At 25.5% G+C, this 12283-nt stretch overlaps 3 protein-coding genes across 11 annotated transcripts; 1 reads left to right on the forward strand and 2 right to left on the reverse strand.

Annotated features, from left to right (window-relative positions):
• Positions 1–14: 14 nt before the first annotated feature.
• On the reverse strand, positions 15–5687 carry CycG (cyclin G). 4 transcript variants are annotated; one of them, XM_015319326.2, is made up of 7 exons: positions 5514–5687; positions 5140–5399; positions 2285–2535; positions 1782–2198; positions 1445–1702; positions 1148–1356; positions 15–856 (listed from the first exon to the last, which is right to left on the reverse strand). In XM_015319326.2, the coding sequence occupies exons 3-7, from the start codon at positions 2402–2404 to the stop codon at positions 811–813; spliced, it is 1050 nt and encodes a 349-aa protein (XP_015174812.1). In that variant the 5' UTR covers positions 2405–2535; positions 5140–5399; positions 5514–5687; the 3' UTR covers positions 15–810. The 4 variants fall into 4 exon arrangements, with proteins under 4 accessions (XP_015174812.1, XP_089033847.1, XP_089033848.1 ...); XM_089177721.1 differs by having other exon boundaries at positions 5140–5687; XM_089177722.1 differs by lacking the exons at positions 5140–5399; positions 5514–5687 and adding an exon at positions 4667–5113.
• Positions 5688–5849: 162 nt separating this feature from the next.
• LOC107065540 (putative glutathione-specific gamma-glutamylcyclotransferase 2) lies at positions 5850–7276 on the reverse strand. 5 transcript variants are annotated; one of them, XM_089177724.1, is made up of 3 exons: positions 7069–7276; positions 6735–6903; positions 5850–6624 (listed from the first exon to the last, which is right to left on the reverse strand). In XM_089177724.1, exons 2-3 carry the CDS (start codon positions 6867–6869, stop codon positions 6118–6120), a joined length of 642 nt encoding a protein of 213 aa, XP_089033850.1. In that variant the 5' UTR covers positions 6870–6903; positions 7069–7276; the 3' UTR covers positions 5850–6117. The 5 variants fall into 5 exon arrangements, with proteins under 5 accessions (XP_089033850.1, XP_015174829.1, XP_015174830.1 ...); XM_015319343.2 differs by having other exon boundaries at positions 7051–7276; XM_015319344.2 differs by having other exon boundaries at positions 6979–7276.
• A 21-nt stretch (positions 7277–7297) lies between these two features.
• Positions 7298–11967, forward strand: LOC107065537 (eukaryotic translation initiation factor 4E type 3). Of its 2 annotated transcripts, XM_015319333.2 has the most exons (7): positions 7298–7422; positions 7835–8047; positions 8751–8871; positions 9055–9162; positions 9236–9358; positions 9689–9788; positions 9872–11967. In XM_015319333.2, the coding sequence occupies exons 2-7, from the start codon at positions 7854–7856 to the stop codon at positions 9904–9906; spliced, it is 681 nt and encodes a 226-aa protein (XP_015174819.1). In that variant the 5' UTR covers positions 7298–7422; positions 7835–7853; the 3' UTR covers positions 9907–11967. The 2 variants fall into 2 exon arrangements, with proteins under 2 accessions (XP_015174819.1, XP_015174818.2); XM_015319332.2 differs by lacking the exon at positions 7298–7422 and having other exon boundaries at positions 7681–8047.
• Positions 11968–12283: the final 316 nt, after the last annotated feature.

A 12283-nucleotide genomic window follows, 5' to 3' on the forward strand; every position in this document is an offset into this window, starting at 1 on the left:
TTCTTCATTCTTAATTTTTATTTTTGTTTTGTTTCTTTTTTTTTTTTTTATCTTTTACAACTACTTACAGTACGATAGTAAAAGATATAATCTCTTATCATTATTATTGATGCAAATCTATCAAATACTTAATAATATCTTTTATTGTATCATTATTTTGCAAAGAGCACTCTTTTGTGTGTAATATATGTTGTGTTAAGTGCAAAATTTATCTTATTTATTTTAACATATTTCTTTTTTTTCGTTTTTCTTTTTTTCTCCCTTTCTAATAGAATAATAATACTATAAATATATAATTTTAAAATGTCTGTCAAATATATATATATGTTACATAAACAACATATAAATATATTATATTATATAAAATTTCACTTTATATAGAGAAGGAGGAAATCGACTTTTGTTTTTCTGTTTTCTTTTTTTGTTTTTCATTATATATTTAATTCCTTTTCTAATATTTTATAATATTTATAACAAATAATTGGTTCATATAATAAAAATAAAAAAATCATCATATTTTCCTAATTCATAAATTTTGTATTTTCATTTAGAAAATAGACTTTAGAAAAATTCCAAAATAAATAAGAGAAATAAAAATAAACGAACAATTATACACATGTGTCATGCTTTTCAAATAACATGATAAGATATTGACTTACATTGAATGATTTTGCATTTTCAAGAAACACACAAGGTCTATATAGTGTCTATTATTAAATATTGTGTTGGAAAATGCCATTTTAAATCCTCATTCGTCCAGATACGATAGATCTTCTTTGCTTATTATTCCTTTATTATAAGCGAGATATATTAACGCCTCTTGTTTCCATGACGACGAGAAAACTTACGATTTTTTCTAAAATAGTATAACAAAAATCTTAGTTATACATAATAAAAATTACTAAACGAAATAATATATTTACCTAGATTAATATATAATTAAAGTGTATTTAAAAAAAAAAATAGTCAGGTCGATTGCTTTATAAATAATCCTAATATCAAGTCATAAAGTGGTCATAAATTGGTCACAAATTGATTGCAAATTGCAGTCTGAATCTTTTGTATGGTCACTTATATATTATTATTATATATTTATCATTTATATATACTTAAAACTTATTTAATTAAATAAAATGTCACAATTTACCTTATTCTACTTGGAGATGGAACTGGAGTGTGTTCAGCAATGACAGGTAAAACAGATGTAAATTTATCAGTAGGACGCAAAAGACGTGCTGTACGTGAAGATAATTTCCATATGAGTCTCTGTCTATGTGGCATTTGTTCTTGGGCATTGTATTTATTCAAAACTGCACTTACAGCTTCATGAGTAGAAACATAGCTATCTCTTGAAATCTTTTTTTTATAAAATAATATTAATATTTACTTTTTGCATAATTTATAATCATCACATTGTTATCTATATATATTATATGTGTCATACCTTACATATTTTTTGTAGTTCAGTAGAAAATTCTAGCAATTTTAACATTTGATGTGCTGATGTTACAGATGAATTCATAGTAGAAGGATCAGCAATCATAGATGTTGCGGAAGTATTAACATCTTTATTTGCATCTAATCGTGTAATGGATGCTTTTAAATATGTACAGAATAAGACCAAAGCTACTTCCGATGGCCTTAAACTTGCACAATTTCCATTACAAGCTATCATTTCTAATCTTAGAAAAAGTTCAGACTCCTAAATTACATACATATACATATAACTTAGAATTTTGAAAATATTACATATATTAACAATTATTTTTAGCAATATTTACCATTAAAACATTAGTATATATATCACCAATACCCAAATGCAATGCAACAGTATAAAACATTGTATTGAACAAACGTAGAAAAGTTAATGATGTAATTGGTTGTATATCAGGTACCCATTCTAATTTATTACGTATTACTTCAGACATACGCTTAAGATCTCCACCAGTACACTTGCACTGAGAAATAGATACCAAATGATCAGCATCCAAAGATTGAGCCATTTGAACTGCTGCGATATGAAAAGCTGATACACTGATGCAAGCCATATGTTTCAGTTTGGCTTTCATTTTAGTTAAAAATCGATCCATCAAATTAATAGCAAGAAAAAATACATCAGATGGTAAATCATACCATACTTTCAAACATCTTAATACATGGGCAGATCCATCCCGTGCTTCAATAGTAATCTCATCATTCTGTAGCATACATTGATTGTATTTTATATTTATTGCCTATATAAATATATGCGATATCTAAGAGAAATAAAATGTTAATAACTTACTTGAGTTGTAGTGAGTAGTTGAAGATCAGGTTGATATTTAACCTCCAGCACCAATGCTTCTTGCAATTGTTCAAGTAGTGGGTGGATTGCATCTGGTACAGGAAAGCCTGATGTGTCCATTCTTATATTGTGTGATCAAACCGCTTACTATGGAAACGGTAGAATTTCAGTATACAAATCAACAAGTTATTGATTGAAAACTAAAAATTCTAATCACTCAATAAGAATGACACAACTGGCTGGCCTTATATCTGTAAAATAAAAATATATAATATGAGTACATATATTGTTAAGAATTTGAATTTGATTATAAAATAGAAAAGGATGTACTTTAATATTTAAGTGTATCTCATGATATCCTTCTTTAATTTATCAGTACGTAATAAGATTCAAAGAAAATCTCTTTGTGACGAATAATGTGTTATATTTATTCTACAAAATAAGAAACTTTGCAAGTAATCATGATTTCAAGGTTATCACAACATTCACTTATAAGAGAATCTATAAGTATGATCATTTCAGGCGTAAACAGACCTTGATCAAAACTGGAATGAAACGAGAAGTTTCACGAAATGAAAACAAAGGAAGCAAACGACATCACATGTTTATAATATTTTCTTTAAATATATCTTATCTACCATGAACTAAAATTTCATTCGTAAGAAAGAAAACTTTTTATTTTGCATGTACGTAATATTAGGTCGCAATAGCGCATTACGTACCGAAATATGCAATAAAAACTTGACACGTTATTTTTTACCAATTTTTTAACGAACTATATACATATATACATATGTTCCTTTTTAACGTTACATTACGAACATCATTAAAAATTTTTGAATAAAATTTCGTACAAAATAATATTAACGCATAAAAAATCATTTGTATGTATTAAAAACTTATTGTTAAATTAATGAAAATACGTATTTATCACTATTTTTTATTTTTTGTGTTAAGGACGATTCGATATCCATTTTTGGTATCTTTCAATGCAATATAAAATACTTGACTTTCTTACGCAATATATCTGCAAACACACCATGACAAATCTCACGTAGATATGAGCTCTTATACGATAATTCATGAAAAAATATCAAATCATATAACTTTATAGGGCTACATTTCATAATATGGAATTAGAAACTTAGTGCTCATTTACAACATTGTGGATCAAAATCTTTACTTAAACATATTTAAAAACAGTTTACTTGGAAACGTCGAAAAAATGGAAGTTAATAACAGCTTTAATTTCTATTAAGCAAACAACTTAAATATAAGGCATGCATTTCTCGCAAAAATTCTTATTAAATAAATTTCTCAAAATTCTTCACTTCCAACTATAATTACCGGAGCTTAATCACGTTCAAAATGTATGGGATAAATAAGATAAGGAAATTCAGAAAACTCCAATTTTGAATCAAAACAAAAACTCTAAAATAAATAAGCAAATGTAACTATACAATATTTTTTATTTTTTATATTTAAAAAAAATAATTATGTCACAAAGTATTAAAATTATTTTCTGAATTTTAATTTACATTAAATAAGTTAAATGAACTTTGTCCAAATGATTCAATGAGTCAAAAATATATTATTTTGTTTAATAAATTTTATCATCCAATATATATATATATATATATAAATTTTAAAAAAAAAACTATATATTTTTATCAAAATTAATAAATGACCTATTGCTAAAAACAATAATCAGAGTAATTGTTTTTATAAACAATGGAAATATGAAGCCACAAAGTTGGTCATACTGTAGTATCCGAATATTTTTGTGAGTCACTATATATATTCTTTCTTTTTTCATAATGATCATTACTTGTACGAGTCTAATGAATTATTGTATAAAAATAAAAAGAATTCTTTCAAAAAAAAAAATCAATTTAAAAATATATTAATTTCCAATTGTATCTCTATATATTTTTTTCATATAATATAAACGATACCAAATTTAGACAATTATTGAATTACACGCACAAACACGCATGCATATACACATAAACACAAAATGACGCAAGTGTGATACCTATATTCGTATAAAATATAGATAAAAAAAATTATTATGCTTAAATACGGATGATAAAAAAAAAGAAAATTAGATTAGTTATTATCTAGAAAAAAGAATTTTAAGAAAACAAATAAAAAAAAAGTAAAATTAAAAACAACCAAAAATAAAAATTTATTTCTTTTGACATATAGAAACCTACATATCTAATTATAAGTGTTACGAAATTTTTCAAATCATTTTTGAAAGATCACTTTAACTGTTTTACTCTGTTCTTATTTTATATTTAAATAAATACACTATAATCAGTAATATTAATAAGTAAATTAAAATACTCGTTGAATAAATCCATAAACAAATTCACTTACTTGAAAAGAGAAACTAAACAGAGAGTATTTTGTTCGTCTAATCTTCTTTAGAAAGAAGAAGACAAAAGCAGAAGTATATAGTTCAAAGCGTCAATGACCAACAGCAAAACGAACTGTCAGTACGCAGTATATGTTATATAGAAGTATATATTTGTGTGTATATGTGGACCCAACGACGTTACACACACAACACACACTTTCAATCAAAACTTTCGTAATCCAATCTTTTAAATCTTCTTGGCACAGATATAATATATACATATATAAATATACGTTACACACAATATGAAAAGGACTATATCCCTATTATTTTGTATATATAAATAAACAGAAATTGTATATATTTGAAAGAAAAATTTATGAAATAAATCAAATAATTCAACTTAAATACTTCTACTTTTATTTTTTTCAAAAATAAATTAATTAAATCTGACGCAATAATTCGAAAAGTAAATAAGTAGTAGAATACAAACCATAACTGTATGGTATGTAGAGTATCCTCTTGAAAAAATGTATGTACAGTAGCAGAGAAAAAACAACAATACGTTGTAAGAAAAAAGTCGATACTCTGTTGAAAATGTTCTTTGTATGTATATGTAAGTATACAAGTATATATATTACATGCTCAAGTCTTGTCCTCTCTTCGAGATCGTCACGTATTATAAAGTTTTTTAACGAAGTTCGATTTTTATAGAAATTTCATTTCACACTTTATTTCCATTGGTCGATAACACTAAAACAAATTTCAATTATTTTTTTAATTTGATTACACAAATATAATTATATATATATTTATTCATGTATATATATGAAATAAACATTGAAATCGGTGAAAAGATGTATTCACATTTGTCACTATTGGTCACCCCGTTCTCTTTTCTAGAAAGAGGAAAGATTCTAGTAAATTTTATACAACTCGTACTATTAATGGAACTAAGCAAACGAGACCATCGACTTTATTGCTTCTATCTTTTTTTTCTCTTATACGCACTCTCTTTCTCACTCACTCCTTCCTTAGTAATATTACCTCTTCTCTCTCAACCACCATACATAGTATACTATATCTTACTTTGACCTCCCTCTCCCAGTACGCTCACCTCCTACACATGTATGCATTGACATATAACGCGGGAATACGAATTGGAAAGATAGGATTGAAAACAAATTAAACAATGTATTCATATTAGATTGAATTTATATTTTCCAAAATTGTATTTATCATGAAATGAATAATTTTATACTTTAAATACGTTTTATATATGAAATATTTTTTTTATATACGAATAATTTTTTTTTATTAATATAGAAGAGAATATTTCTTTAATTTTGCAAAAAGTTTGAAAAATGTTAAAATTTAATTGATAAAAAATCATGTTTTTTTAAATAATTTTTCTTATAGAATTAAATAGACTCTGTACATTGTATATAAATAAGTTTTCTGCATATTAATATTATTCGTTTTTTTTCTCCGAATCTTTTTCTAACTTTTTTACAGCTTTTTCTAATAAAAACAAATATTCATCGTTAGCATTTGGAATTAAGGTACGTACAACAGATGCTAATTTATAAAGATATTCTCTATTTGATCCGCTAGGACCATGTGCATTAAATATACAATTTGCTAATGTCTCTATATTTTCAGCGCCTACATAATTAGGATTATCTTTGCTACCTATATAGATTGTCAGGTAGAACGGATCTTTATCTGTAATTGGCTCTATAATTGTATTATTTGTATTTACAATATTGTCTAAGGAAGTAGAAGAAAGACTTTTGTCAACGTCGTTAAGACTAGCATAAGGATAAAAGAGAACAGTATTTCTTTTATAGCCACCTTTTTCTCTGAAGTCTAAATGTGCAACAACATTATCTACATTTTCACCAGATATTTTATAAGCAAGACCCCATACTTCATCATTTGGATTGTCGGATGGAAGCAAGGTAACAACACGGCCAGGCTAAAAATTATATATGTATATATTATATGACTCAAAATTCAAAGTAAAAATTAAGAAGATAGATTTAAGAACTTTTTACTAAACAATTATATTTTTATTGTTGAACGCACCTTAGCGGGTGTTCCTCTGTGATCAGTACTTTTTTGATAAAATCGTCTCACATATCCCTTAATGTAACCGATGATTCTTTTTTCATAAGGAAAATCAACTTTCCATATAAGTGATCCATAACCAAATACCCACATATTTGTTTATTGAAAAGAATTTTTGTATTTGGATCTATAAGAATATTCTTTCCAGTTTATTGTTTTAAAGAATCTATTCAAACAAAAATTATTTCATTTTTAACCTAACCTATTCAACTTCATATCTCAAAATTTAATATAACAGTTAAAGAATTTGATACATATGCGCACGTATACGTACACATTAAAGAATTCATACTTTTGTTTCAATCATGAGATAAGCAATCCAACTTGACAATCATGCAAATAAAAAACCATATCTATATCTAAATACATAAACCTCTCTCTATCACCACATTATTTATCATCGCATAGCATAGAGGGTATATATATTGTATAAACTTTTCTTTTGTTACAACGTTCCTGTGCAATAATGACTGCGCATTTTTAAGTTTGATGATGTGTGTTAAATATAAACCATTAGAAAATTATCCTTGCCTATATCCATAGCACATAATTGAAGATATTTTATATATTCAACAAAAAATTACAATTTATATGGATAGTTAAAAAAAAACAAGGGGAAAAATGTTTTAAATTAATCAGATTTTAGGTTATATCCAGAATAAAATTATTTTGAAAAATAATAATTAAATGAAAGATATAAAAAATATATAAATAAGTTAATATTTATTATTATATATTATATAATAATAATAATTATTATTATTATTTTTAAGTTTAATTTTACTGATAATGTATATTATATTTTGTTTAAGTTAGGTTAGAAAGTTATTAACAAGAGGTCGCTTTAAGACTTTTATCCATAATAATTATACAAATAGTTATTGTTTATCACATTTACGTCGGTGCAGTAGATCGATCTAACTATATTTTATAAATATAAATAGATCATAAATTTGCTTTTCTTTTTTGTTTTCATTTAATTATATAATCTGTTTTTTTTTATTAATATCTCACTTTCTTTCTCTTTATCTCTTTATTATTTTTTCTTCCAATTGCAGATGTGACGAGAATTGTCATATGATTTCTGAAATAAAAACAATTGCACATTGCATTTCGAAGATGGCCGCGGTACAATGTGAGTCGAAAGATGACAATTCCCAATCAGATTTGTCGATATCACCGGTATTTTCTAGTAAAACCGTTAAAGCGATAGAAGAACATGACACTACTGGATTACCGTTACAATCTTCCTGGACATTTTGGTTGGACAAGTAAGAAAATAATAATTAACTTTCATACGCATGTACCATTTATGTGTCTATAGCACTTATGCATCCAAAATTCTCTTTTTAAAACTTTCTCCTTTTCCTTTCTCTTTCTCTCTCTCTCTCTCTCTCTCTCTCTCTCTCTCTTGGTTGTTTTATCGTTGATTACTTATTTTTATTTATATACTGCCGTAAAAAAATGTTTATAATAAAAAAAATAGATAGAATATTAAATCAACATTATATACAATTTTTAATCTGCAATTTTGGATGAAAAGTGCTCTATATCATTACACATTATCATTGTGACAATATTTGCATGCTAAATCAGTATATTCGTCAAATGATCTTATGGATTTTGATTAACAATAATATTTATGCCGGAATTTTTCAAAATCGTATAAGATCATATACATTTTTTGAAGCAAGCTGATTAAGAACTAAAAAATTAAATTAGAAAAACAAGTGAATAGGATTTGTAAAGAGTATTTATGCTCTAATATAATTAATAAATCTTATCATCTAAATATTTTTTAACTTTTATTTTTTCTAATTATTTAATACAAGTCTTTTTCATTATTTGCATAATTTTTAAAAAAATCGTGTTATATTAAATAATATTTGGCTTAAAAACATTGATTGATAACGCAATAAAATAAAATTAAAAAAAGTGTGATAGAAGTTACAAAAAAATTAATGAAATTAACAGAGCTATTTCTGGTACAACTGCCGAAGAATATAAAGCCAATTTAAAGAAGATTTATACAGTGAATACTGTACAAAGCTTTTGGGCAGTCTTCAATAACATTCCAAATGCTGCTGAAATACAGGTATTATCTTTTTGACACACACGTTGTAAATAAATTTTGACTTACATTGTTTATAGTAGTAAGTCAAAATAATGTAATATGAAACAATTATATTTTTGTCATAACGATAATAAATTTTAATACAAGAAATGATATTTTGATTTTATTAAGATAAAGAAGCATTAGATGATATCGTATTCACAGGTTAAATATAGTTATCATCTGATGAGAGATGATAGATATCCTATATGGGAAGAACCTATCAATCAAAAAGGCGGAACATGGAGATTAAAATGTCATAAGCTTGATACTGTAAGAGATCGAACTCTTCGTCATATATTTAACTGTTTTATTTGTTAATATTAAATTTTTCAATATTTTCTAGGCTAAAATATGGCAAGAAGTAGTACTTGCGGCTATTGGAGAGCAGTTTGCTGAATGCATGGCAGAAGGTGATGAGGTCTGCGGTGTTACTGTCTCTATCAGGGATAGGGAAGATTTGATACAGGTGTATTTTTTATTTTCTTTTGAATAATTGTGCTAACATAGCAACACTAACATAACAAGTCATATTTGATAACATAACTCCTCAGTGTTGCCTACCTTTGTCATATCTCCTTTCTTTTACAGTGATGTTATTAATTCTGTTTTATAATCCTCTGGCATCCCTCCACCTTTCTATATTTTCCTGAGTTGTTCTATAAAATTTTTCTCTAACTATCCTTTTATATACTTCTATGCTTAATTTGGTATTTTAACTTATTCTATTGTCTTTGCCTTCTTTAGCCTTTTTATCTGTACTTCGTAAATCATAATATTAAATGTTACATATTTTCAGATTTGGAACGTAAATGCTGCCTTGGCTCCTAAAGCTACGATTTTACAGAGGGTTCATGTACTTCTACCGGAAGTAAATTTTCTTACTGAGTTTTATAAGGGTAATTTTTTTTTAATACATCTTTCTTTTTTTTTATTATTTATTACTAAACATTTTTTCCGTAAATATATATAATTATTTCAGCTCATCAATCCCATCATGCATATGGTCGATGTTAATATGCATACAACATAAAGAAGAAAAAATTGTTCAGTTAAATATATAATTTTATTTGAAAGAAATATAATAATATTATAATAAATAATAATAATAATTATAATAATAAAGTGAAACGAAATATGAATTTGAAATAAAGAAAAGAATAAGAACACTACACAGAATAAACTATCTAATGTACATGACAAAATTATACAGAAAAATCCGAAACCAAAGAGATAGATTGATAAAAATCATAGAATAAATAAGCACATTCGGCATAATTAAATGGACAGAAATGGCCAATAAAGGATTTAATAGGACAATGCAAATAATGCTTAAAAAAAACAAAATGCACCACCTAAAAGCAGTGATTAAAAGAATAACATTGCCCAGAAAAACAAGAAGTTGGGGTTAATAGCATAATAAAATTACACAACACTAAGTCAAAAATATATTTACATACTTTGACAATAAAAACTAACAACGCAGTAGTCAAACTTCATACCTCATAACATATATATCCTAAGTGATATAAACATAAAAACAAAGAAAGAAGAAAAAAGTACTAGTAAGTAAAACACCCCATTAGCAATAGAAATAAAAAATATATGAAAACAACAACACGTAAAAATAGTGCTAATAGTCATATCAGCAATGGTAATCACACTAAAAACGTTCGGATAAAACCTAGCAAACATAGAAATAGATCCACAAATATGGAGTAAAACCAGATAAAGCGAATCATCGGAAAAAAGTAGTATGAAATATAAATAAATAAAATTTTATCAGTCTTCCTTAACTATGAAGTCAAAACAAAATATTTTACTGAATTTTTTTAATTTCAATATTAATGAATAATCACGCCTACATATAAGTGATTTTTTAACATTGCTTATATCACACACTATGTTTGTTAAATTTAAACATAATCGTTATATTCGCTTTTTTGCATGCACAATAATAAATATATATTTTTATATATCTGTAATTTATCTGATTATGTATGTATATATACATACATATAGAAGGAGAGAATACATGACCATTACCATTATTCGAGAATGGACTATAAGTGGTTTATATATACAAGACAAATATGTATATATATATATATATATATATTTATAAATGCAAATAATGTTTTTCTCTTTAATTAAAATTTTTTATAACGCAAAATCTACTCGATTCGTATACAACTGTAACGTCAATCAATTTATGTGATATTGGTAATCAAAAGTGTTATTTCCCCTGACGTCAACAACGAAATCTTTCAAAATGAAAACACATTTTGTAGGAATTTCGAGATCATTAAATTACATCTAAATCGTTTTTAATGTTTACGTCTCGCATACCTTCGAGATTGATGTCATCGAGTCTCTACTTTCACAAAAAAAAACACGATCCTAATATACAAATCTGTAATTTTAAATTCAATAGACAAACTTATTTATATCTTTTTTTTTATTAGATATTAATAATCAGATAAACGATTTTTCCCTTTTCTTTATGAAATATTCATTTTTTGTTAATAATTATTTCTAGATCAAACCAAAAATTATAACATAAAATAAAATTATTTTATTAGAGATTTTACATGTCATATAAATAAAAAATAAATAGAAAAAAGAAAAAATAAATTCCGTTATACGTATGTATTGGCTCACATTACTATTCAATTTATTATTCAAACCAAAACCGGCATGCAGATTTCGGATAAATATACGAAAGGTAGGGATAGGCGTCTGATAGCGGTCGTATTGGCGCCAGTAGTGAAATTACCACGTGTTTTATTTATGACACCATTAAAGATTTACTAAGCCTTTAGGTATGTCATGCACATTTATTTGGAAACCGATGACAGATATATCTCCAGGAACTATGAACCGATATTAACATTTGTTCGCATATTGATAGCCTTGATAACATTGATTTATTATTTTCTTGCTTATGTAATAATATTAACATATCTTTTTTTTGTAAATCACAAATACTGTACGTATATATTAATATATATATATATATATATTATTGTATATATTGAACGAAAACGAAATGACATTAAATAGTATACTCGATCAGTAGTAAGTTTTCAAAAATATTTTATTACTTGTATTCCAAGTAAAATTTGATATATATTAAAATATTAATAAAATAAAAATTAGATAGATATAAATTATTATTATTAAGAGAAATTATAAATTTTTTTGTATTTTAATACTATATTGCATTAGGTCATTCTTAGGACAAAAAAATTATTTTAAAAAATAATGAAAGATATTTATATGACACCTACATACACATATATACGTATTTATTACATATATAGATATAGTTTTGTGATAACGTCATCGAACAGTAATCTGAGACATAAAAATATGATGCTCTCACGGAAGCACC

This window comes from Polistes dominula, unplaced genomic scaffold, assembly GCF_049000335.1.
Source record: "Polistes dominula isolate Pdom_NZ unplaced genomic scaffold, Pdom_raw_medaka contig_24, whole genome shotgun sequence".
In the NCBI taxonomy this organism is placed as follows: Eukaryota; Metazoa; Arthropoda; class Insecta; order Hymenoptera; family Vespidae; genus Polistes; species Polistes dominula.

What these genes read in the sequence shown, in the direction of transcription:
- CycG (XM_015319326.2), bottom strand. Translation starts at nt 2,404, where the DNA reads ATGGACACATCAGGCTTTCCTGTACCAGATGCAATCCACCCACTACTT. An exon ending in AACTACAAAAAATATGTAAG is followed by an intron (nt 1,357 to 1,444) that starts GTATGACACATA and finishes TATAAAAAAAAG; the next exon opens with ATTTCAAGAGATAGCTATGT. An exon ending in CCATCTCCAAGTAGAATAAG is followed by an intron (nt 857 to 1,147) that starts GTAAATTGTGAC and finishes ATACTATTTTAG; the next exon opens with AAAAAATCGTAAGTTTTCTC.
- LOC107065540 (XM_089177724.1), bottom strand. Translation starts at nt 6,869, where the DNA reads ATGTGGGTATTTGGTTATGGATCACTTATATGGAAAGTTGATTTTCCT. An exon ending in ACAGAGGAACACCCGCTAAG is followed by an intron (nt 6,625 to 6,734) that starts GTGCGTTCAACA and finishes TATAATTTTTAG; the next exon opens with CCTGGCCGTGTTGTTACCTT.
- LOC107065537 (XM_015319333.2), top strand. Translation starts at nt 7,854, where the DNA reads ATGATTTCTGAAATAAAAACAATTGCACATTGCATTTCGAAGATGGCC. An exon ending in TGGACATTTTGGTTGGACAA is followed by an intron (nt 8,048 to 8,750) that starts GTAAGAAAATAA and finishes TGAAATTAACAG; the next exon opens with AGCTATTTCTGGTACAACTG. An exon ending in CAAATGCTGCTGAAATACAG is followed by an intron (nt 8,872 to 9,054) that starts GTATTATCTTTT and finishes TCGTATTCACAG; the next exon opens with GTTAAATATAGTTATCATCT.